The sequence below is a fragment of the Cynara cardunculus genome (assembly GCF_001531365.2).
Source record: "Cynara cardunculus var. scolymus isolate 2C chromosome LG 11, CcrdV1, whole genome shotgun sequence".
NCBI lineage: Eukaryota > Viridiplantae > Streptophyta > Magnoliopsida > Asterales > Asteraceae > Cynara > Cynara cardunculus.
This window is the reverse complement of record NC_037538.1, coordinates 1,614,454-1,638,821: the sequence shown is the minus strand read 5'-3', so window position 1 is coordinate 1,638,821 and position 24,368 is coordinate 1,614,454. Positions and strand designations below refer to the sequence as shown.

At 33.2% G+C, this 24,368-nt stretch overlaps 2 protein-coding genes and 1 pseudogene across 2 annotated transcripts; 1 reads left to right on the top strand and 2 right to left on the bottom strand.

Moving 5' to 3' along the window:
• On the bottom strand, positions 1–3,882 carry LOC112521663. The gene is made up of 7 exons (XM_025130653.1): positions 3,465–3,882; positions 3,083–3,169; positions 2,703–2,972; positions 1,803–1,967; positions 1,521–1,574; positions 1,162–1,308; positions 1–747 (listed from the first exon to the last, which is right to left on the bottom strand). The coding sequence occupies exons 1-7, from the start codon at positions 3,651–3,653 to the stop codon at positions 370–372; spliced, it is 1,290 nt and encodes a 429-aa protein (XP_024986421.1). The 5' UTR covers positions 3,654–3,882; the 3' UTR covers positions 1–369.
• A 12,207-nt stretch (positions 3,883–16,089) lies between these two features.
• LOC112521987 lies at positions 16,090–16,699 on the bottom strand. Its single transcript, XM_025131022.1, has one exon. The coding sequence runs from the start codon at positions 16,569–16,571 to the stop codon at positions 16,254–16,256; it is 318 nt and encodes a 105-aa protein (XP_024986790.1). The 5' UTR covers positions 16,572–16,699; the 3' UTR covers positions 16,090–16,253.
• A 1,004-nt stretch (positions 16,700–17,703) lies between these two features.
• On the top strand, positions 17,704–24,178 carry LOC112520914 (annotated as a pseudogene).
• The last annotated feature ends 190 nt before the right edge of the window (positions 24,179–24,368 follow it).

The window sequence follows — 24,368 nt, the reverse complement described above, 5'->3', positions numbered from 1 at the left end:
GACAGCATAAAGGTACAACCTTTGAGAATTAGATCGAAATGCCCCTTCATCTTTCAAGAATTGCATTTCCACCCCCTCTACTTCTGTTTGTGTAACTAATAGCTAAACCCAATTCATCCATTTGAGTTACAAACTGCCCAAGATGAGCAAATTCAACAAATAGAAACTTACAAGAGGCTGTTTCTTTCACACTTTTGAGAAACTTTGCCACTTTCCCTTCAAACCCCACAAAAAAAATACATAGAAACAGAAGAAAAGAACCCCCCAAAACTTCTTACTAAAGAACCCTAAAAGATGGATCCAACAAGCAAAGATTAAAAAAAAAATTAGAAAATTATATAACAGAAGGAGATCCTGATCTGATCAGGGTCAAGGGCAATTTGGGTTTTTACCAGGGCCTCCATAGTAAAAGTAGTGCCCCCAATCACTATTGCTTCCAGTTTGAACATCATAACAATTGGATTGTTCAGTGAATGTGCCAAGATCTCTAGGAGCTTTCAGATTGTTTTCCTTGTCAACAACTTGAATGTTCCTGAAATAACTTGATTTCCCAAACCCTTCTTCTGGGAACCGTCCGCTACCCATTTGTGTGGACGTGTGGTGTCCATCGGGCTCGGAGTTCACCACCTCGCCGCCCCATTCGATCATCGAAGCACTGTCGGCCAAGTATGAGAACAAGAACGATGGCCAGTATCCCAACACATACCCGTTCCCGAATTGCATCCACCAATTCCCTTCCTTTTGGTCCTGGATGAAAAATCGCACACATATGAATCATAATAACCGATAAAGTACCCATCTTTACCCAAATAATACCAGTAACAAGAATCAAGATTACTAAACCCTACACAGGTTGGTGGCAAACTAAAAAATGCCAAAGATTCTAGCTTTTTTCTATGCATATATTCTCCAAATTTTAGAAACCACCACCCACCAAGAATAATTGAATATATCTACTTTATTTAATAAAGAAAAGATAATATAAAGGGTGTGCCACTTTTCTTGAAGAACGGCTTAAAAAGGTGCACTTGCAGAGCTTTGAATAATGAAACAAATCAACCCAACTTTGCTATCCCATTAGATGCTTATCTTAGTAAATTAGAAAATATTAATGCTAATTTAAGCCATAATTAATCTTAGTGAGTTGAATTAGGAACTCACCTTCCATACAAGAATACTGATGTCATATTGTGAATTCCTAAATGCAGAAACAGGGGATATGCTTGCACCCATGGCTATGTTATTGTTGATCTGAATAAAGCCTGAGCACAGTAAATTGTAACAACCAGTAGCTTGATATGCATCACTCTGCACCCAGAAAAGAAATAAAAGAAAGAGAAATTCCCATTAAAAATTGGTCAAAATAAGCCATTTTTAAAATAGAAATGAACAGATCCATGGCTTTATGACAAAAGGTACAAAGTCTCTGTAGAATTAATAGTTAATGCTCTAGATTTGGTACATTATTGCTAGAAAATGATTTACTCAAATAGTTACATAAGCATTCTAGCTGTACTTACAGTCCAATAAGTGAAGAGTCTAGTGTTGTTATCTCCATAAAGATCTGGACTGACCTGCAAACCATTAGACAATTTTTTAGAATCAGACTCAATAATGGAACCATACATTTATCTCAATTTAATATATGGGCTCCACATGATTGATTCAAGCCATCAACCAAAGAATAGAAAAAAATATCATGAATTTTATATGCTACTGCTTTATAATTTAGTTCTTTAAAATCATTTCTTCCCTTTTTGTTAGAATCATTTGACATCAAGAATTACGGACGGTGAGAATACCTGCCATCCTGCTTCGATGCTGTTAAGATCTTGGCCAAAAGAGCCACCTAGAATCCAAATCTGCGACAAGCTGAACTCGTTTGATAGCTGTATTTTCGGTTCCCAGACATTCATGGTTGCTTTTGCTCCATAGTATCGGTCACCCTCCACATAAGCTATTGCATGCTATATGTCGCAAAACACAGAAAGAATCATTAAATTGAGAAGGGTACCAAATAGTAGGAGAAAATAACAACAATCACAGGGGCATTTGAACACATAATTTGCGAAATTATGTTCTTAATGAATAAATTGAAAGGGGTAAACAAAAACTAAAAGAGTGCCAACAATCAAGACATCAAAAACCATGAAAAAGGTGCATTAGAACATGGGTATTTTCATTACCTCCTAATTTTGTCATAATGATGATAAATTATGAAATTATTGCTTTTTTATCCACCCAAGTGTGCTCAAAACCGTAGGTAATTATCAAAGTAGAAAAGGGATACCTAAATCTTGATTTTGCAACACTCAGGAACCTAAAAAGAAAGTGAATTAAGACATGGGGTCTTGATGAAAAAGCTCATTTACCCCTTTACTTTGTCATAAAGATGAGAAATTATGGTTTTTTCCTTATGTTTCTTCCACTATTTCACCTGATGTTTTCATTACCTCTTTATTTTGTCATAATGATGGCGAATTATGAAAGAAATATTTTCCTCCATTCATTTATGCCCAAAATCATATGTAATTATCAAACTAAAACAGGACACCTCTTATCTTCAAAATTGCAAGACTTAACTAAGAAAAACTGCATTTTAGAAATGGGTTTTCAAAGAAAAGCACATTTACCCCAATATTTTGTCATAAATAAGGGTAACTATGGGATTTTTTACTTTCACCATTTTTCTTCTTGCTCACCTGATGACCACTTTCATTGTCAAGATCAGGATCTGCAGACTTAGGGATGTTCCTAGGCACAGGGATGCTTTTATGCTTCTTCTTCCCATATCTTTTGACAGAGCTTGCTCTCAAAACATCATCTTCTTTTGTTCTCCTTATGGGTATAGTATCTTCAGGGCACATGCCATTCACGTGCCACAACTGGTGGATATTGTCTACTCTTTGTTTGGACTCTGTGTTCATCTTGTTCTCATCATAAAGCCCTTCTGGATGGTAGTTAGGCCTCGTCTAAAATCAACCCAAAAAACACAACCACCAACAAAGATCAGACTGTAAATTCAACAAAAAGGAGAAAAAAACAAGAATCGTTCAAGAAAATGTTGAAGGTGGTTACAGACCTGGATTTTATGGTCTTTGAGGAATGGGTGATCAAAAGCTGGCTGGTGAGAGATGTGTACACAATCAATGGTATCCCCATCTGGGCTCTGCTTAAATCATGCAAATAATCATAAATTTCATTGTTCATTAGCACTAATTTCACATTGGAGCTCTGAATTTACCTAATATACATCAAGAAAACCATCATTTTCAAAAAAAAAAAAAACCAAAATGAACACTTGTTATAGTTTTCTAGTAAAATAAGCAAAAGTGGAAAATATGGTGTTTTCTTCACACATAAAAATTGAACCTTTTTCTACATTTCGCAGCCAAGAATTAAAATCTTGATACACAAATTAACAAAAAATTTCCTTAAAAAAAAGAACCCAATTATTTGGATACCTGAATGGTTTTGACAGGGGGTTTATTGAGGCGTTTCAAGTGTTTATGAACTCGAAGCTTCTGCCGAGAAGCTGGTGGCTGCCTAGCGGCGCAAGATAGCGAGGCCAGATCCAGGAAGAAGAAGATGAACAGAAGAACTCCCCTAAACCCTATTCTCATCCTGCTCCTGTTACCGTGCGCAGCTGCCATTTTCAAAAGCTGAAAAAGACGAACTCCAAAAGCAAAAAACAGAAGGCTTTTTTTTTTCTCTCTTCCCAACCCCAACTACACTCTTCGACTATCCTTCGCCATGAGAGTTGAGCAGAACCCAGAAAAAGACCACACACTCAGTCACTCTGCTTATCCTACGCACCCCTGAAGCTACTAGACATTTGCCTTGGTAGTGACCCCTCTTTCTCTCTCTACTCTCACTTTCAAGATTCTTTCTAAATCGAATTTCTGGGTGGATTTCTACACTATAAACACAATGTGAGGGGTAAAAACCGATAAAAGAATAGGATGGGCGTGGGGTTGGGGTGGGGGTGGGGGTGGGGGTGAAACTTAAAACGGGTAAAATGATTCGAGTTATAAAAAGATATATTTGATTGAAATACGTATAAAGACGTATTCAGAAGTAGGCACTGTGATTATACATACAATATATATATATATATATATATATATATATATATATGGATGTGTGTGCAGATGATTGAGGCCATCAGCAGCACCCAATGCTTTTTGTCGTATTAAAACAAGTGGATTCACATGGTTTTAATTTTAACCCCTCCATGGACCATTTCAAACTCTCCTTTCTTTTTCACATTTGTACCAAGTTATATGAATGAACACAGAATTAACTCTCGTTTACCCAGTAAAGTGTTTATCAAGTCAATTTATTTTATCAGATGAATATGACAAATACTAAGAATCTTGTTCGATAAGAACGAAAGCAAGAATCGAGGGTCTTATCCGGTAAGTGAGGACAAAGACTATTACCATGGTTAGTGCTTACTGTGATAAATTGTTGCATACGATGCGTTTTAGTGAATAAAATCTTGTCCGGTAAGTTAGTGTTGAATTTTACTAATCAGTGCTTGTCAGGTAAGTGTAGATAAACGGCCCCTTAACCTAAACTTTTTTTAAATACTTGGATATTTTTCAGATAAATAAATTATTTATCTTCTCATTTTAAATTATTAAGTATTTTAATATTATTTTTAGTAAACAAACTACCGAACTTGTAAATATTTGCTATTTATGACTTAAAAAATTATTTGCAACACGATAATAAGGTTTTTTAGTAAAAATAAAATCTCTAAATCAATTTTACTGTTCTCAAATCCTTTGCACGCAACGACATCACTCCCCATCACCACCTCTCGCTCCAATCTTCGTATGTTCTCCATACCACATATCATAGTCGTCGGCCCTGCAATTTATTTCCCTATTTTTTATCGGTATTTTTTGTCTTTCGATTATGCCTTTTTTACAACAAATTAGTGGAGTATATATAGACATGTCAAAAAGAGGGAGATCGAACACAACAAAAAACCGACCACAGAGAGAAAGATCGGCCAACGACGATAATATAGAGCGGATGACGATGGGACAGTGAAATGGGAGCAATGTTGTTGGTTGCGAAGGTTGAAATGAAGTTGGATTAGAACGGTAAAACTGATTCAAAGATTATTATTTTTTTCTACTTTAAACCTTTTTTAATCAGATACAGTCTTACATTTTTAGGTTAAAAAAATACAAATAACCAACTTTTAAAAATTCGATGATTTATTTACTTAAAAAATTGTTTATGGATTTAATTATTCAAAATGAAAAGATTCAATAATTATTCACTAAAAAAATCATATACTTGATCGTATTTTAACTTGATTCTCATTTTGGGTAACTTACTTTCAAAATATTCATTTTCATAACTAAGATGTAAAGTTTTAAACATTTAAGTACTCAGGTAACTGGTTGAAGCATTAACTGTTTACCATACTGATGTGGCGAGTGATGTGATATTCAACTCAATATTATTTGCTGAAGCATTAACCGGATACCATATCATTCGCCACATCAGCATGGTAACCGGTTAATGTTTCAAACAGTTACCCGAGTACTTAAATATTTATTACTTTACAACTTATGTACCAAAGTAGAAGTTTTGAAAATACATTACCTAAAATAAAAATCAAATTAAAATACATTGTTTTTTCATATAATTTACCCTTTAAAATAAAAAAAACTGTTACAGTTTTAACTTTTATGAACTTTCTCCGGTCAATAAATATTATGATTCAAAATTAATATCACAAATATAAATAAATAATACTTGCCATTGTTTTGTAGTTCTCACATTAATGATGAAACAACCGGAAACAAAATGTTCATTGATAGCATCCTGTAAAATTTAATTTAATATCTTAAATAAATATTATTTAATTTAAAATTAACAGTCAGACAAACTATTCAGTATCTATAAAAAAAAACTTTAACTGATTATTAGGTGAGCTGTCTTAAATATTGTAAAACAGATAAAAAAATGAAAATTAATTAAAATAGTCATTTTGACCACATTATCTCATCTTTTAGCCGTTTCTCTCCCAAACAACGAAAATAGCTATAAGTTCGCAATTTGCAAAAGGGTCAAGGCGTAAGAAAAAATGAAGTTTCTGAACCACAGCGGCAATTGCGATGACCAAGTATGTAAATTTGGAAAAACACATCTACGGACATATTTTACAGACCTATAACTAATTTATATATTTGGTCTTTACAACTGCGGATCTGGTTTATAAGCTTCATTTTTTTACACTTTCATACCTCCGAAAATTACGGACCTGTCAATTACGAACTCATAACTGTTTTCTTTATTTTGGATGAGAAATGACTATTTTAATTAATTTCTCAATAAAAAAATATAATTATTTTAAACAATGATGGCAATTACCAAAAATACCCTCCAAAATGAACCACCCTTTTACAAAAAGAGTAAAGGAATTACCAAAAATGCCCTTGAGAATGATTTATATGGTCAAAGTAGAAAGTCAAAAACTGCATGGAGTGCAAAGGAATCCTATGAACAAAAATTGGTGATAAAACCTGACAGACATGAGGAACACAGAAGAACGTGGAGTCTCATCCACGATAATGTTCTTCCAATCTTATATTCTTATGACAAAGATTCTCTCTTTCTGGTCCTCCAACTTTTATATTATTTATATATTACCCCCCTCTTCTTTTTTAATCGTAATGTTTCCATATATAATATGTAAAGAAAACGCCACATAAGCATGATGGGCAGTGGCGAGATTAGGAATACTTGAGACTTTGTTGGTCAACATTGACAAGGACACAACTTTCGATAATATATAAAATTACCCCCTTCTTATTTAATTGGTTTCACATTGGTCCACCCACACACACACACACAAAAAAACTTGAAAAGTGGGTGAAATTTAGGAAGCAAAGATTTTATTAGCAAGTGTTTGATAAGTATATATAATTGGACTGGATATGGTTGGATTGTGAAGGTTACCTTTATAGCGTTTTGCTGTAAAATTTCAAGTGTAAAAAAAGTGGGCTCACGGGTCTCACGAAAATAGACTTGTCTCACGTGATCTCAAGTCATATATACAAAGTACCAAACATTTTGTGGATATGTTGGGAGTCTCATTATAAGTACTATGATTTAGGTAAATCCAAAAACCGATACTTATAGCAAGTGAGTATTTGTTTATTAGTTTTATTTATCAGCATTAACAAATTTACATACTGACAGTAAATTATTGGGAAGTTGTTTAGAAAAACCAGTGTGATTGTTAGTATATGTTATTAATAATACGTTGAATGTTTAGATGTCATTTGACTTGTTTCATGACAACAACCAATAAGGGAGACTTATAACTAGGTTGCAGTTTTGACTGTTATGGTAAGTGTTATGAGAAAACCAAAACAATATTTGACAAATCTTACCAGAACGTCAAACTAAAATCCAACAGTCCCAAATATTCAAATACATAATCATCCAAGTTGAAACAAAACGGAAACGGACGGTAATAGTCATCTGCTAAACTATTGATGGTTACAATGCTCGAGAAAATGAAGAACAAACTAAAATACATAGGGTTGCTGAGAGTATTTAGCGACTGAGGCGCAACATTAAAAAAACTACCATAATAACCCTAACAAGGATTAAAACCCATATGGAACCGAGTGCTACCTGATGTGACCTTCCCAAGGTCACTCTGGAGCTCAAACGCACGACCATGAGGCCAAGGGTCACGTCCTTGAGCAACCTCCGTAATTTTTTTCCGCAGTTTCTTATAACCTTGGGTGTATGTATCAGTTTACGCGTATCTCAACTAATTCGATGGGGTTCTGGAAATCAGCCAAAGAAATTCTTAGTAGTCTTGATGGACTCGAACTACGCCGCCCAAAAAAAAAGCACAACTGTTAAGGATATGTTCATACTTGTAGTTATCTCATATACGAAAACACATCTGCAGGGTTTGAATTATGATGTCCAATCAAGATAAGCAGTAATCATAGTACGACGTTGATTTTGATTTCTAAATATTTCAATTCACTATCATTAAAAACATTTTACACCAAATTAGTCATATTTTTTTTATTAAATATTTAAATATATATTTTTTAATTTAGAAAGACATATAAAACATTATTGAATGTTTTATTGCTTCTGATGTATAACTTAGTTGGCAGAGTCGATTGTATTCAAATACAAGACATTTCTCGGGTCTGATTCCGAAACTTCCGTTAGCCTCAGTCGTTAAATAAACCAATAAATACCCATTCGTATCGATGAGTCAGCGGTAATAAAATTTTTACCTAAATTATTGACCGTGTAACCCGAAAGGGGGAAATGCAAAAAGGAGGCTTTTGAACGACTACATTAAAGATGAAAGGAAGCTTTCGGTAATTCCGATGCTTCTCAACGGTCATTTGCACCATTTTAAGGCTGTTTTTTTTTTTTTTTTTTTTTAAATTTCTTATTTAATATATCTACCTTTTTCATCAAATTACTTTGTAAGTTGTTGTTGGAGTATCAAATTTTTATTGTTATTTCAACATTTCTTTTATAACGTGACAAAGATATAAGTTTGATATCTGGATTGGTAAGATTGTTTGTTTTTTAAGTCTAAAGTCTGAAATCTGAATCGATTAAATTAAAGATAAAATTATAAAAGATAAATAAATAATTTTTGCTAACAAATCTCTTTCAGCCTCCAAAATATGAACCATGTGACAGATGACAAATTAGAATTAAGGGGTATTAATGGATACATTTACCACTTAAAATTTTAGATAACATTTAGAGCTTTTAAAATCTTATTTTAAAAATATAACAAACGTTTTTAATACCGAAAGGTTTGAATAAATCAGACATCAAAAAGAGCAAAATGCACAAAATAGCAATCTAGTTTCATAAATTTCTTTATTATATCATTGTACTTCCAGTTTTTTTTTCTTATTACAACAATGTACTTTCAAACTATTTTTTATTAAAACATTGTACTTTGAAAAATTTACCCATTATATCATTGAGTAATCTTTTGATTTAAATTTACCAATTATACCAGATTTTCATGCTACCTCATTATCCACGTAGGTTGTCCACATGTACTATAGTGATGTGACTTTCTTATTACAACATTGTACTTTCAAAATTATTTCATCATAGCATCTACTAGTTCTTATTAAACAGTGTACTTTTAATTTTAATATTTAAATATTCTACATGTTATTTAATAAATAAATTAAATGAATTAATAAAATTCTAAATTATTCATTAATAAACTAATATTAATAAAACTAGTAAAAGACAATTTATCTCGCTAATATTTTAAAAAAAAATATGTGTTTTTTGAAAAGAAAAAAATAAGAATTGTTCATTTTTTACAAAAAAATATTATCTTTTAAAGAATATATTATATTTGTTTAAAAACTTTTACTTGACGTATAAATATATTAAATTAATTAGATTTTTTTGAATTNTTTAAAAAAAATATGTGTTTTTTGAAAAAAGAAAATAAGAATTGTTTCGTTTTTACCAAAAAATATTATCTTTTAAAAAATATATTATATTTGTTYAAAAACTTTTACTTGACGTATAAATATATTAAATTAATTAGATTTTTTTTAAATTATTTATTAATATAACAATATTAAAAAATTGTAGAACACAATTTATTTCGTTAACATTTTAGAGAGAACTTTAAAATATATGTATTTTTTTTAACAACATAAAATAAGAAGTGTTACTTTTTTTTACAAACAAAATATATCTAAAAAATAATGTAGTATATTTATTTAAGAAATATTTTACTCTAGAATATTTAATTTGCATGCAACTTAAAAAAAAGTTAAAAAATTAAGTGTTTTTTTAAATCATGGCAATGAAAAATGAAAATCAATAATAATAATTTGAAATAAGTTTTTATTTTTATTTTGATTAAGTCATCAAAATGATGTGTCATCCACATCACCTCATTAAAGCCATACAAACAAAAAAAGTCAAATGATTAACCTGTTTAAAAGGTAAAATGTTACTCGTTGCTATAATGAGTAATTTTTTGAAGTACGATGTATTAATAAAAAATAATTTGAAAGTAAATTGCTGTAATAAATAAAAACAAAATTAGAATATTATAATAAGAAAAATTATGAAAGTAGTTTGCTATTTTATACATTTAATCCTTTTAAAAAAAACAAATTGATCATTAGTTTTTTTTTTTTTTAAAGGTGACTTGCATATATGTAAAATGGGGGAATAAATTTTCAGTTAGTAACTGAATTTGATGATTATTTATATCATATCATTATTATTTTTTAACGATGAGACATGTGTTTAATTAATGTACATATAATTACAAAACTTAAAAAAAAACATGATAAATTAATATAATTATTGATATATTTAAGCATAAATTATGATTTGTGATATGTAAAATATGGCTTTATCCATTCTAAACCCGTAACTGTGCTTAAAAGAATTAGGATCGTGTGAGAATAAGGGGCTATTTGGCAGTTGCTGAATCGTTTTGTGCAGAATCATTAAATGGTCATAATGATTAAGAGATTATCATGATATTGTGCAAAATGAAATATAATTGTTTGGTAATTGTTTACAATGAAATTATGGCTCTTAATGGCTAAGGAAAACCCATGATACAAAATCATTCAAATGATTTTAAAACCATTAAGAGATAGACTTTTTTTTTGCCAAACAAGATTCACCTCTTAACTTGCCTCTTAATGTAACTATTAAGAGGTAAACAAACAACCCCTTAAAAGCTAAAACAAAAGAATAAAATTTTCAATTACCTCTGTTGATCTATTTTCATCATCGACACTGAAAATATAATGAATTAGGCATGTAAAAATAATTGAACGTATGTAAAAGCTCGTGAAAATGCAGATTAAAACTCATAAAGACAGTTCAAGGTTCGTGTTTTTTTGTCAGCAATCAGTTGAAGATATAACCATTAAATCAAAAAAGCGACTAATCAAACAATATACATGTATTCTCATTAAAATCGATCGACCTTAAAATCAGTATTTTGACATATATTTTGATAATAAGACATCACAATTCAAGTACCTTTATGAACATGGCCCTTTTTGGGATTTGGTTGTCTTCTTTCGTATCTTGATGTTATGTTGTACATCACCCTCACGTTTGGGAAATGTGATATGTCTTCTTGAAATATGATACTCATTGATTTTAGGGTCTCACTACAATAAATTACTTTTTAAATTTAAATAGACAGATTGTATGAAGAAGTAACATATTTTAACTTGATTTTTATTTTGAGTAACGTATTTTCAAAACTTTTATTTTGGTATCTAAAATCTAAAGTTTTAAACATTTAAGTATCCGAGTACCTGGTTGAAGACTAATTTTAGATTTAAAAAATCCATGTCATTGACCACTTTAGCAAGTAATACTGAGTTGAATATCACATCACTCGCCACATCAGCATGATAACTGATTACCCGAATACTTAAATATTTAAAACTTTACATCTTAGGTACTAAAATGGAAGTTTTAAAAATACGTTACACAAAATAAGAATCAACTTAAAATACGCTACTTTTTCATGCAATTTGCCCAACTTAAATCATGTTTTGAAAACATGAAAGAAAATGATGTGGTTTTTGAGTTTTTTTTTTTTTTAAGTTAGATTAGTTTGTGTATATCTCGACTATAATTAGGGGTTTTAGAGAACAATCAAGAAAATCTGCAAGACTCAAACTGGTGACCTCTGAGGAGCATCCCTAAAGACTCGAGTCTTATTTCCAGTTGAACTAATCCCACAAGGTGTCTTTTTGAGTTTGATAAAGTGACATCTTTGACGACCCTATACTTTTTTATACTACGACGAAAGAATGAAGCGGTGGATCATGCCATTGTATCTGTTAAAAATAGGTGGGTCCGTTTCTGCATTCATCAAAAGTATACAAATTTAATTAAAATCTCGTTCAAGATTATACCAGATAAACATCGCTTCACTTCTATTGCATACAAAAACAAAAAAAAGAATCTAGTTTCATATAGGGACAATTACAATACACCAAATGCAGGTAGTCAGTCGACAGTTCTAATTTTTGTAATAATATGTAGGTGAAAGAAAGAAAGGTGTTTCCTCCACAACTTTATGGCCATTCAGACCCAACAGCCATCATATATGTTCTCATTCAGTCATGTCTTTTTCAATTATTCAGGAATGGACTTAAACCCCCGTGATACAGACTTGGATTTATCTTATATTCCTCAAGATTCTCTTTTAGGTAGAGTAATAGATTTACCCCAAAGTAATAACACCGATCGGTCTCGATTTGATTTTTGTAGTCGGTCAAAAGTCAGATATCATAATCATCAGAAAAATAGAACATAAAATAAATGTTTTTTTTTCTCACAAATACTGAATTTAACTACCATCGTCTCGTCCCGTCGTATTCCGTACACCATAATCAACTACTATGAAATACCCAATTACGTTAAGTTCCGAGACCATTGTCAATCTACCGACACAACCTATGGGGGATAAATGTCTACTAATAGTTACCATTAGAATAGAGCTGATCATTTACGGGTTTGGGCCGCACCTAACTTATTTTTCTTGTGTAGTAGACCTAATATAGTACACATTAACCGTTTTTTACGGGCTTGAAAACTTGTCCATATCCATCTTATAAGCAGGCTGGGCTTCTCCACGGGTTAACATGCCTAAAAATCTTTTTATATTTTTAATAAAACAAAACTTATATAAAATCACAAATTATGTAAAATAATTCAAAATACATAACAATTTTTTCAACTTAAATTTAGACGTAAATACATAACAATGTACATAATTTAGAAAAAAAAAATGTTTCGCAAAGTATGGGGTATCAATAAAAGAAACAACCAAATGTGATAACAAAGAATTGATCAGTTAAGGCAATTATGTTTATACTTTTTAGATCTTTAAAATTATCGTGAGTCAAGGTTAAGTGAGAATTGATAAGTATCAAGAATTTTCAATTTTATATGTAAATTTTAAGTATAAAAGATTATTATAAAAATATCAACTGCCCGACCGAGCCTGCCCAAATTTTCTTTGCATGGCCATGCACACTCGTTAATTTTAAAAGTCAGTCCCGGCCTGCCGATTTCATGGATAGATGAAGGATCGTGTAAGAAAAAGAGTTAACATGAGAAACATAACTAGGGATCTCCATCCTTGATCACATTTAATCTCATGCCCACCCATGAATATGTTTTAGGAGGTAATTGATCCAATGCAGCTTGATGCATCTCATTAGTGTTGATCTTCAGTCAGGATTGATTCAAGGGTGAAGATATCTTCTTGCCCTTCTCACCAGAAACCAACGTGAAGGATCGTGTGAGAAAGAGAGTTAAGGTGAGGAGCGTAAGAAGTGATCTGGACCTTTGATCACTGTTAATCTCAAACTCACTCATGAATTGCGCTTGATATAAGGATTGATTCGGTGCATCTCATCCTAATGTTTATCAAAGGATGGAGATACCTTCTTACGTTTCTCATCTTAACTCTCATTCTCACCGGAACCCAACTCTCGTTGATAATGATAGTCCAAGCCTGTTTTTCTAGTGGGCCATCCAGCCCGTGAACAACTCTCATTAAAATGATGAATACTCAGTTCCACTATAAAAACTAACTCAACTCAGTATATCTCATACGAAAGTGGGGTATACAGAGGGTAGAATGTAAACGGATCAAAAATCTACTTAAAAAAAATAGGGCAGTTGCCAAATTGCCACTAATCATAAAAATGAAACCAAAAGTTCAGAAGATATTGGGGGACATTATGTTCATATTCACATGGGATGCAATCAATTCTAAGGTTTATTCAAGTTGATTAAAGTGGAGACATGAACATATATGGTGACCTACTAATAAATGTTGATCAGGCAACAAAGTTCGTACGGTCATTGTCAAAATCCTAGTTCAGTATGCCAGCTTCTGGGTCAATAGTGTCGATCAGTAACTCTATCCACCAATTCTAAGATGATGCCGATCTAAGCTTCACGCTGGCTCTAACGACTACTATGCCGACACTTACAAGCATTTCTAGTAACATGAAACTTCGAAATAAAATGTCAAAAAACTATCTGAACGAGTCATTAAATTGATCTTCAACAGTAAACACAAATGCTGGTTATGAACATGTGTTGATGCATATAATACATTCCAGTTATATCTATATGTAGTTTTGAACAATTGTACGACTTCTCCCATGCTTTAAAGAATCCAGGCACGTAATATGTCAAAAAGACTGTAAATGCAAGAATAAAACAAATTATGATATTAAATAATAGCAAAATTATGGTAATTGCAGTACCACATGCAGGATACAATTTAAAGGTATATAAGCAACACTTAAAAGGGTGTTCAGATTTACTTGAGCACATAAAAAGATATATTTTGCTAATCTGCATACAGGATTCATAACTTTAAGTTTATGATGATTTGGGTTCTTTTCGGCTGTCCCTGATGTTGGAGAAATGACAGTGAGAAAAGAGAATCCAGTGACTATAAATGGATAATGCATGTTAGCATATATGATACTATTATCATAATATCATGTATAAACACCATGAAGTATTTGGCGGTAATTTCATTCTTCTGAACATCTGATTTAAAGATCATGCTCAGAAAGCTTGTCCACGAGCAATTTAATGCTATTGTGTTTGTTAGGATAATTGGGTCTTTGTTGCCTTCTCATCATCAGTTTTTATATTTCCCATCTATGCACGTTGCACCTCAAGAAATGCCTTGCTAGTCCAATCTTTCTTACTTGAGTTCTTCAACAAGAGACGTGAAGGCTGTGGAAGCACTATGTGGTTCAAGTTAAATAGCTAGAACATAGAGATTCCCATATAAGAACTTATTTCTGCAAGACAATTTTGAGGGGTATGAATAAAGGTAAAATAGAAGAGATGTGTTTACTGCTTCATCATTCTCAAAGGCTAATATCCATCTGTAAATTGATAGCATCTTCCAGAAAGTAGGACCATGAGGATGGCCATAACGGCCAGCTAGCCACAATAGTTTTAAGGAGTCCGGGAGCACTTAGAGGAAGTAATGATTGACACAACACCAAGTGAACCAAAATTAGTTGCATAATGGCTAATATTACCAAGGACACTTCCTTCCAACCTAAAGGCTTTATGATTCTTCCATTCGACAGAGGCATGGTGGAGGGTTACATTATGCACATAAATGAAAGTCAATATAATGACTCTTATACATCATCATGTTGTAGACTTGTAGGGTTGGGGGGGGGATGAAGATCGTAACAAAAACAATACAAGCAAAAGAGAAATCTTGGGGTAAATGCATGTTAGCTTGCTGTGAATCATTTTTTTAGCTTGTGCCTAGAGTTATGAGACAACAGAAACCAAAGCAAACCAAACCAGGCCAGACCAGAGCAGACCAGCGTATCTATCTTTCTTAAAATACCAACAGACACCATATCATAAGATCCATAAACAGTTCATTGGCAAAATTCATTGCGTATGGCAACCTGAAAGAAGCTAGTATAGCATTACTCCCCACACCTTATTATACATTAGTGTCTCCAAGCATATCAGGTCATGCTCGCTAGTGAAAAAACCCTGATCTTAAAGTTTTCATACTGACCCTTATGACCAAGGAAGTGAAATACTACCATAAGAGAATCCATAAAAAAGGATGATATATAAATGAAGATACCAACAAAAACAGGAATTCTCCCAGCCCCACTGCATCAGCACTTAAACAATTATTTGTAGGGATTAACAACACTGACTCGTATTTTGTCCCAACTGGAATTTAGAACTTTCAATTTATATGGTGAAGAGGGCATTCAGATGTGCTTAAACAACATACTGAAAAGTGGCAAACAAATCCACGAAATCAAACAATCATCATGAGATGGTTAATTCCACACTCCATAGTGACATAGTCAATGAATCAATTAAACGTTGATTTCTTAGGTGCCATGCCAATTGCCACAAGGTAATGTGAGCATCACCTAATCCAATTATCCAATTGCACCAATTAAAAAAAATCAATTAAAGTAACAGATTACGTATAGTTTAGAGGACACATGCTTTTAGACAACCTAGCAATTAATCAAATCGAACAACTGTGCATTTAACAACATTTCATTCATTTGCTATATAAAATGAAAAGGCAAGAAAATCTGAAAGCCACTACTGTACACGGTGAAACGACGGTAAACCAGTTACCATCACACTTCTGTTTGGAGGAGAAATCAGTCGGAATGAGAATCGTAGTACGGATCATAACCCGAAAAACAACCACCGGCTGAACTCAAATAGGAATCGGAATCTGAATCATATTCGTCGTCATAATTGTAATAAGAGTAATAAATAGAATCGACAGGCGACGTGGGAACGCAGAAGAAATTCCAAAGACAAAGCGCAAAACGACCTAATTGTTGAAGTGGAAAATAAACCACCAGATCTAACAATTCTTCGTTGGTAATTCGTTCCGAGAAACATGCTACCGATTGCCATATGTCGGCAGATACGGTGGCCACCGATGTTACTAACCCGGTGTTTAACACCATCTCCGGCTCTGCAATTTCTGTTTCCGTCAACAGAACTGTTCTTACAGATTTCTATATCTATCTGTCATTAGTAATAAACTGTTTGGATCGGATTGGTTGTTGTTTACTGTTCTTTGCCCAGAAACCGAGTGATTTCGAAAATTTGGTAAATTTTTGTGGTTTGACTTTCAACTTTTCTGAATTTTCTATTAATTTTCGTTATAAATCAAATAAACAAGTGGAAATTGATTAAAATAATAAATCATTTGGAAACGAAGTTATTTGTTTACTTTTTAATAGTTTTATTGAGAGATAGTCTTTAAATCGTTAATGAATGAATTTTGTTTGGCAAAAAAAATTCTGACTTTTAATGGTTCTAAAACTCTCTGAATGATTTTGTATTATGAACCTTCCTTGATCATTCAACGCTCTAATTTCAATGTAAACAATTACCAAACAATTATATTTTATTTTACATTATATCATGAGAGTCTCTTAATAATTCTGCACCAAACCATTCAGCAACTGTCAAACAGCTCCTAAAACCACTTGTAATGGTTGCATCATGGCTTTGCTTTTGTTCTTAGAAAATCACCGTTTCACAAATTTGATTGTTCCATCTAATGATATTAACAACGTTGAGAAAGAAAAATGACTGATATATTGTTTGTATACAGTAACGGAGCCAGAAAATTTATGATAAAGGAAACATAATTCTGGGATTTTGTGGGTAAATATTGTTTAATTTACGATTGTATACTAACTGTTTAAATATTTTACTGATCATTATCAAAATCGAAAATGGGTGAGTATACCTGCTAACCCCTGGCTCCGTCACTGTCCATGTATGTATAAATGTTTCTGTGTATCAAAAAATGAATCAGTAAGATTTACCATCTATGCAAAAATTTGTTTAGAACGATAAAAGTTGCAAACACTCGGTTTTATCAACATACAGACACACATAATACTTATATACATATATGCATACTTTAATATATACATACATATATTTATGTATATTGAATTTCCTATAAATGGATAATAAATAAGAATCTAATGCTTTAAATTTATTTTTCCCCTACCTTTTATTTGTTTGCATCCAAATTGACAACCTATTTCACATGCACTTTTATGAGAGGGTTTTAATTCCATGCAGATTTCCATGCAATCTGGCATGCATGAGCCTGAGCTTCTCGGCGCCGGAGCTGCGGCGGCCTTTGACGGTGGTGTCGTTGCTTTTGACAACGCCACCAGTTTAGACGACGACGACGACCTTTCCTCCTCTTCTTTGGTCACCGTTTTTGTTTCTTTCAACTCCTCTGCTGCCTGCCTCGATGCGGTCGTTGTTGCCACCACCACCACCATCAAAATTGCTAGTTTTTCTAAAATCATGTTTGGATTCATGTGGAGGGGTGAGAGTGAAAAATCGAATGTTTTGACAAAATGTTTGCATGGAAGTCCATTTCTTTAGGTTCCACGTTTTATTCTCTGCCATATGTTTGGATGATAATGGATCGTATATACTAAATCAAGTAATGAGTTGGAATAATATGATGACATAAAGTTGAATATAAAAAGTTCTTAAACCTAAGAAACAAGTCTATTGAGGTATTTATCCAGAGAACAATCTCCAACCTCACTTTTCGCTTCGGATTCTTGATCACTCTGGGAATAACCTAAGAGGATGTATCCCGCAAGAATTAGCAAACCTTGTAAGCATGATTGAAATTCCGCAAATGTCAAAATCCGGTTTCGATTCCGATTCCGATTCAGATATTTCGAAAGCATTCACAATACTGAGCTTGAGATTCAAGACTCAGTAGTGAACCGAAAGAACTCTTTTCGAGGTCTATCAGCTCGTATCCTCAATCTATACTCTTTGTTGGAGTTGTTAAGCATCTCAGGTTTGATATCTGAATCACTAGCGAAGTTGGATGAACTCACAATTCTAAATGTGAGCAATAATAGACTGACGGTTAAGATACCCATGTGTGGGCAAATGAACACGATGAATGAGTTGATGTAGATTAGAAAGACAAGAAACAATCTTGTGGGAGGGGATCTTGGATCGGTTTTTCGGTTGGCGTATTCTCTCATCAATCTTAATGACGGGATACTCACCGAATTTCTTACAACCCTTCAAATTTCGGTGAGCATTGGTAACGATTACAACTCCTTTCAACGTTTTCTTAAATTAACTTCGAATCAATCCCGTAATATGAATGTAGTTGATATATAAATCGTCTTGACATATATCAAATAAAGGCAAACCGAATGAAGCTCCTATAAATTTTCTACTCACGATATTTATGTTTCTAATAATCTGATCTACTCCTAGGTCCTCGCTAGTTCTGTTTTCTTATAAAATTTGCAGTTCCAAAAAATAAAAAATGATAGTTTTAGACATTTCTGATTTCGTTTACAATAACAACAAATAGCAAAACTGCAACAGAATTATAACGATATAATAGTAACAAATTTTATGTTCAAAATTATTATTCACCTTCGTTTATTTACAAATTGTTCCATTTCTCTCTAATTTTTGAACTCACGAAGCTTCTTAGAATTATTTGATGGGTTTCTTAATTAGACATCGGTACCATTTGTTTTTTTAATAATTTTTAGTAGAAAAATTAAGGGTAAATTGTATGAAAAAAAATAACCTATTTTAACTTGATTCTTCTTATTTTGGGTAGCGTACTTTAAAACTTACATTTTGGTAACTAATATGTAAAATTTTAAGTATACGGGTAACCGGTTGAAGACTAAATTTAGATTAAAAAAAGTCTAATTTTAGATTAAAAAAACCTATGTCATTAACCACGTCAAAAATAATACTGAGTTGGATACCACATCACTCGCCACATCAACATGATAACCGGTTAATGCTTCAACCGGTTGCCCAGGTACTTAAATGTTTAAAACTTTACATCTTATATACCAAAATAAAAGTTTTAAAAGTTAATTACCCAAAGTAGGAATCAAGTTAAAATACATTACTTTTTCATACAATTTAAACAAAAATTAATAAACAATCATATGAAGATAGTGGATGGAAAACTTTTACCCTTTTATGTATTTATTATGATTAAATTAAATTAAAAAGAGATTTTCTAAGATTTCTTTTCTTTTAATCATATATTAAGTTTACGAGACGTTTACCGATCCAATCCTAATCGGGTAAGATTGGTTAGAGGTATTAAGTAATAATTAATAAAAATCATAATAAAAAAACTGTTTGGTTTTACATAATATAATGAGTTCAATCTCCCAAAAGCCCAATTTTTCATTCCAAATTAAACTGGCGGGAAGGAAAAGGCATTCCCATTTTCCATTCGCCATCATTTTCATTTTGATTTCCTTTTTCATCCCCCAACTTGAACCAAACAGCCCCTAAGATTGTTGGTAACGTCTCTTTCTATGTAATTATTGATCAGGTTAAAGTCATCACTCTCATTACTGCTATGGTCACCCGGTAAAATAAAATGATGCGGTATTACCCAATTAACGTTTAGTAAAAGACAAATATTAATATATCTCAATTTCTTGTTCTTGGTCTAAAAATAAATCAATTCATCTAATATTAATTTTATATATGTTCAAACCAGTTCATCTAGAAGGAAATCATATAAATTTTAAAAAAGTTGAACCCGAAAGTTACCTTATTCGGCTAACCGAACCGTTTTGATTCGGGTGAGTTATTTGGTTTTGAGTTTTTTTTATACTATCAAGGCCCTCAGTCTCGTAAATTCTGGATCCGACACTGGTAATATGATTCCTTCTATTCTCATGTAATGTCTTTCGTTGATGTCCATAAGGGTGAGTTTGGTACATTGAACATGATAGAACAAATATTACTGTTTTACCCCCATCTCATGGAACAACATGAACAAACCTATATTTTATCAATACATATATATATAAAATATATATATATATATATATATATATATATATATATATATATGGAAAGGTTCAAACGAGAATCCCTTCATTTTACGAGAACGCGATAACACCCTTTTATTATAGGCAATCACATGTGATACTATTATTCTATCACATATGATACACATGTGATACTAAATCAGAGATGCGGACGATTTTCGATGTTATCTTGGTTGCGGGTCAAGTCGCCCTTACACCACTAAGCCCCCTCACAAGTATTATCACATGTGATAAAAGTGTTGTTGATATGATAGTATAATCCATCAAGACCATCACGTGTGATGTTAAATCATAGACGCAAACACATTTTGGCGTGACCTAAGTCGTAGAACACGTCGTTCGCACATCACAGGGTCTCCTCATGCGTATTATCACATGTGATAAGGGTGTTCTCGTAAAATAGAGGTGTTTTCGTTTGAACCTCCACCTCTCTCTCTCTCTCTCTCTCTCTCTCTATATATATATATATATATATATCTTCAAGATAAAACATAATTCTCTTTTAAAACATCAAATACGTCTCCCGCTTTATATCTATAGAAAATACATATAAAATAAAATTTAATAAACTTTATATTTTGATCTCATTTTAATCACGAAAACTTTCTAATTTCATACAGTTTTAAAGCAAAAAAGATCCAAGACAAAAATTAATATAAAGTACATCAACATTGTCTAATATTTGTTTATTTTAAATTATTAAACAAAATTTAGGAGGCGTTTAATTAGAGGTATTAAGCAGTAACCAATGAGAATGAAAATAAAGGAAACTGCTTGGTTTTTTATAATATAACAGACTCATTCTGTTCAGAAGCCCAAAATTTCATTCCTGGTTAAATTAGGGAAATGAAAATTCATTCCCATTTTCATTCACTGTCATTTTTATTTTCATTTCTCAGCATAACCCAAACAGACTCTTAAATAGTTAAAAAACATTGATAAATTTAAAAATATTGTTTTAAATTCACAACGTTAAAAAAATCTTATATGATCACAATTAAGATGGCGTATCGATATGGGAAAAAAAAACACTTAAACGGGAGGTCTTGTCACCATGTTCGCGATTGGGATCGCACTTCTAGTTGCCGAACTCTCTCGATTCACGATGTCAGAGTCTCACAAAACCCGTAGTTTGCCATAATTCTCATTAAATCAACTTTTGACATACTGATTCGTTAAATTTTGGTATACCGAGTGGATTCTCAAATACTTGAGTTCATCCCCTTTTTTTCCATCCTGCATACGGAAAGTCCACAACTCTATCCAAAAGTACCACTTTCTCCACTCATCCACAATATTCAAACCTCTCGGATTGAATTGAAATGGACGACCAATTTAATTTCTTTTTCCCGCGTAACAACCACGTATTTCAAACCGTTCATGATTAATAACTTGTCCATATAATATCATTCAACAATGGCATTAACATTAATTACTCTGGATTTAATTAATCCTTTTTATAATCACCATTAACGACCACCTTTTTTTTCCAAAGATAGAACCGCCGGAAACCGCCATGGCCACCGTAACCACACCACTGTCAATATTACTGATTATCTTCATACTCTACTTCATTCCAAACTCATCCTTCTCTTGTCCTCTTCATCAGAAACAAGCACTTCTCCAATTCAAATCCACCGTCACCACCATTGTCAAATCTGATCCCAGCTTCGAAGATTACATTTTCTCATATGAAGATTTAGATTCATGGAATCACAATTCCGGTTGTTGCACCTGGGACCGTGTCTATTGCAGCAGAACCAGAACTGTCCACCGAGCTCCACCTAGACGCTGTTGTCCCTGTTATTCTGTTATTCAATCCGGATCGGGTGTCCTCCGATATCTTGAATCCGCTTTTCCAAATCAGGTCATTGAAACTACTTGATGTCTCGATGAATTCGTTAGTAGGCACGATTCCAGACGGGTTTGGTAATCTCACCGAACTGGTTCATCTTGACATGATGCAGAACAGCTTCCATGGCTCCATCCCCGGCCAACTTTTTCGGTTAACGAATTTACGTTCCTTGGACCTGAGCACCAATTCGCTAGAGGGTGAAGTACCACCCGAACTGGGTTCTTTCCGGAATTTGACAACACTGAGGTTAAATATAAATGGCTTCCATGGTTCCATTCCTCCTCAACTTTTTGAACTTGAATCCCTTCAAGTTCTTGATCTAAGCAGCAATATTCTCTAAGGAGTTTTAACCCCAGAAGTGGGTAAGCTTCGAAATCTTGAATCATTGAAGCTGAATGGGAATTTTCTTTCGGGAAGTATCCCTGAAGAGATTGGAGATTTAACGAGGCTTACGGAATTTTCCCTCGGAAAGAATAAGTTTTCCGGCGGAATCCCTTCTTCAATCGTAAAGCTAAAGGAGCTGCAATCACTGGATCTGTCTGCAAATTCTTTCTCCGTTCAAATTCCGGCGGTCATAGGGAGGCTATCCAACATAACCACACTTGATCTGAGCTACAACCGGTTCATGGGTCCAATGCCATCAACCTTACAGAACCTGAGTAAGTTGGAAACCCTTCGGCTCCAAAACAACAACCTAACCGGTGAAATCCCAACTTGGTTATTCGAAATCGAGACATTAAACAAGTTGCTCATCGGAGGAAAAGGCAACAACTTGATTTGGAACAACAAAGCAAAGATTGTTCCAAGATGTTGGCTAGAACAGATCTCTATGACTTCTTGCAAAATTTCTGGCCAAATTCCTCAATGGATTTCATCACAGACCGGTTTGAATTTTCTTGATTTGAGCGATAATCAACTGGAGGGAAGATTCCCAGATTGGCTTGCCGAGATGGACGTTAATGGAAGCATAATCCCCTCCGACAATGATATTAAAGGAAATCTTCAAGATATTATACCTCAAACACCAACTCTGGAAGTTCTAAGCCTAAGAAACAATTCCTTTGAAGGGTTTATCCCAAGAACAATCTCCAACCTCAGTTCTCTCCGGATTCTTGATCTTTCGAGAAACAAGCTAACAGGAAGTATTCCACAGGAAATCGGAAACCTCGCAAGAATGATTGAAACTCCGGTCACGTCAACATCCGGTTACAGGTTCCCTAGCGATTTGCTCTTCCAAATGAACAATCCCTATATCAATCCTGATATCATTTTGGAGGTTCAGGACTTGATTGTGAACTGGAAGAACTCTTTTCAAGGCTTAGCAAGTCGTAACCTTGGCATATACTCTTTCTTGGACTTGTCGGACAACAGAATCTCCGGTGAAGTTCCAACATCGTTAGGCAATTTGAAAGACCTAAAAGTGCTCAATATTTCACACAACAACATCTCAGGGAATATTCCAGAGTCTTTCGGCAATCTTAAGGGAGTAGAGAGCTTGGATTTGTCACACAACAGAATCGCAGGATCGATTCCTCAATCACTAACGAAGCTGGACGAACTTGCAATTTTTGATGTGAGTGACAACAGGTTGAAGGGTAAGATACCTGTCGGTGGGCAAATGAACACGATGAATGAGTTGAAGTATTTTGCAAACAACAGCGGGTTATGCGGCATGCAGATTAGAGTAAGATGTCCTGAGGATATCCCACCATCAGAAGGAGAAGAGGAGAATGACGAGAAACAATCATGGATGTCGTGGGAGGGAGCTTGGATCGGTTTTGCGGTTGGGTTATTCTCATCAATCTTAATGATGGCTACTCACTGAATTTCTTACAACTCTTGGTCAGCATTTGTAACAATAACAAGTTCTTTCAACGTTATCTCAAACAACCTTCAAATTAATCAATCCCAAATTCTAAAATGTAGTTGATATAAGTAGAGTGCAAATTTGTTTAGTGTTCATATATATATATATATATATATATATATATATATATATATATATATATATATAT

Bases quoted from the DNA above. Each gene is read 5' to 3' on its own strand.
- LOC112521987 (XM_025131022.1), bottom strand. From the start codon at position 16,571: ATGGTGTTAAACACCGGGTTAGTAACATCGGTGGCCACCGTATCTGCC.
- LOC112521663 (XM_025130653.1), bottom strand. From the start codon at position 3,653: ATGGCAGCTGCGCACGGTAACAGGAGCAGGATGAGAATAGGGTTTAGG. The intron at 1,968-2,702 runs GTGAGCAAGAAG...TGCGACATATAG, and splicing joins ACAATGAAAGTGGTCATCAG to CATGCAATAGCTTATGTGGA. The intron at 1,575-1,802 runs GTATTCTCACCG...AATGGTTTGCAG, and splicing joins GCATCGAAGCAGGATGGCAG to GTCAGTCCAGATCTTTATGG.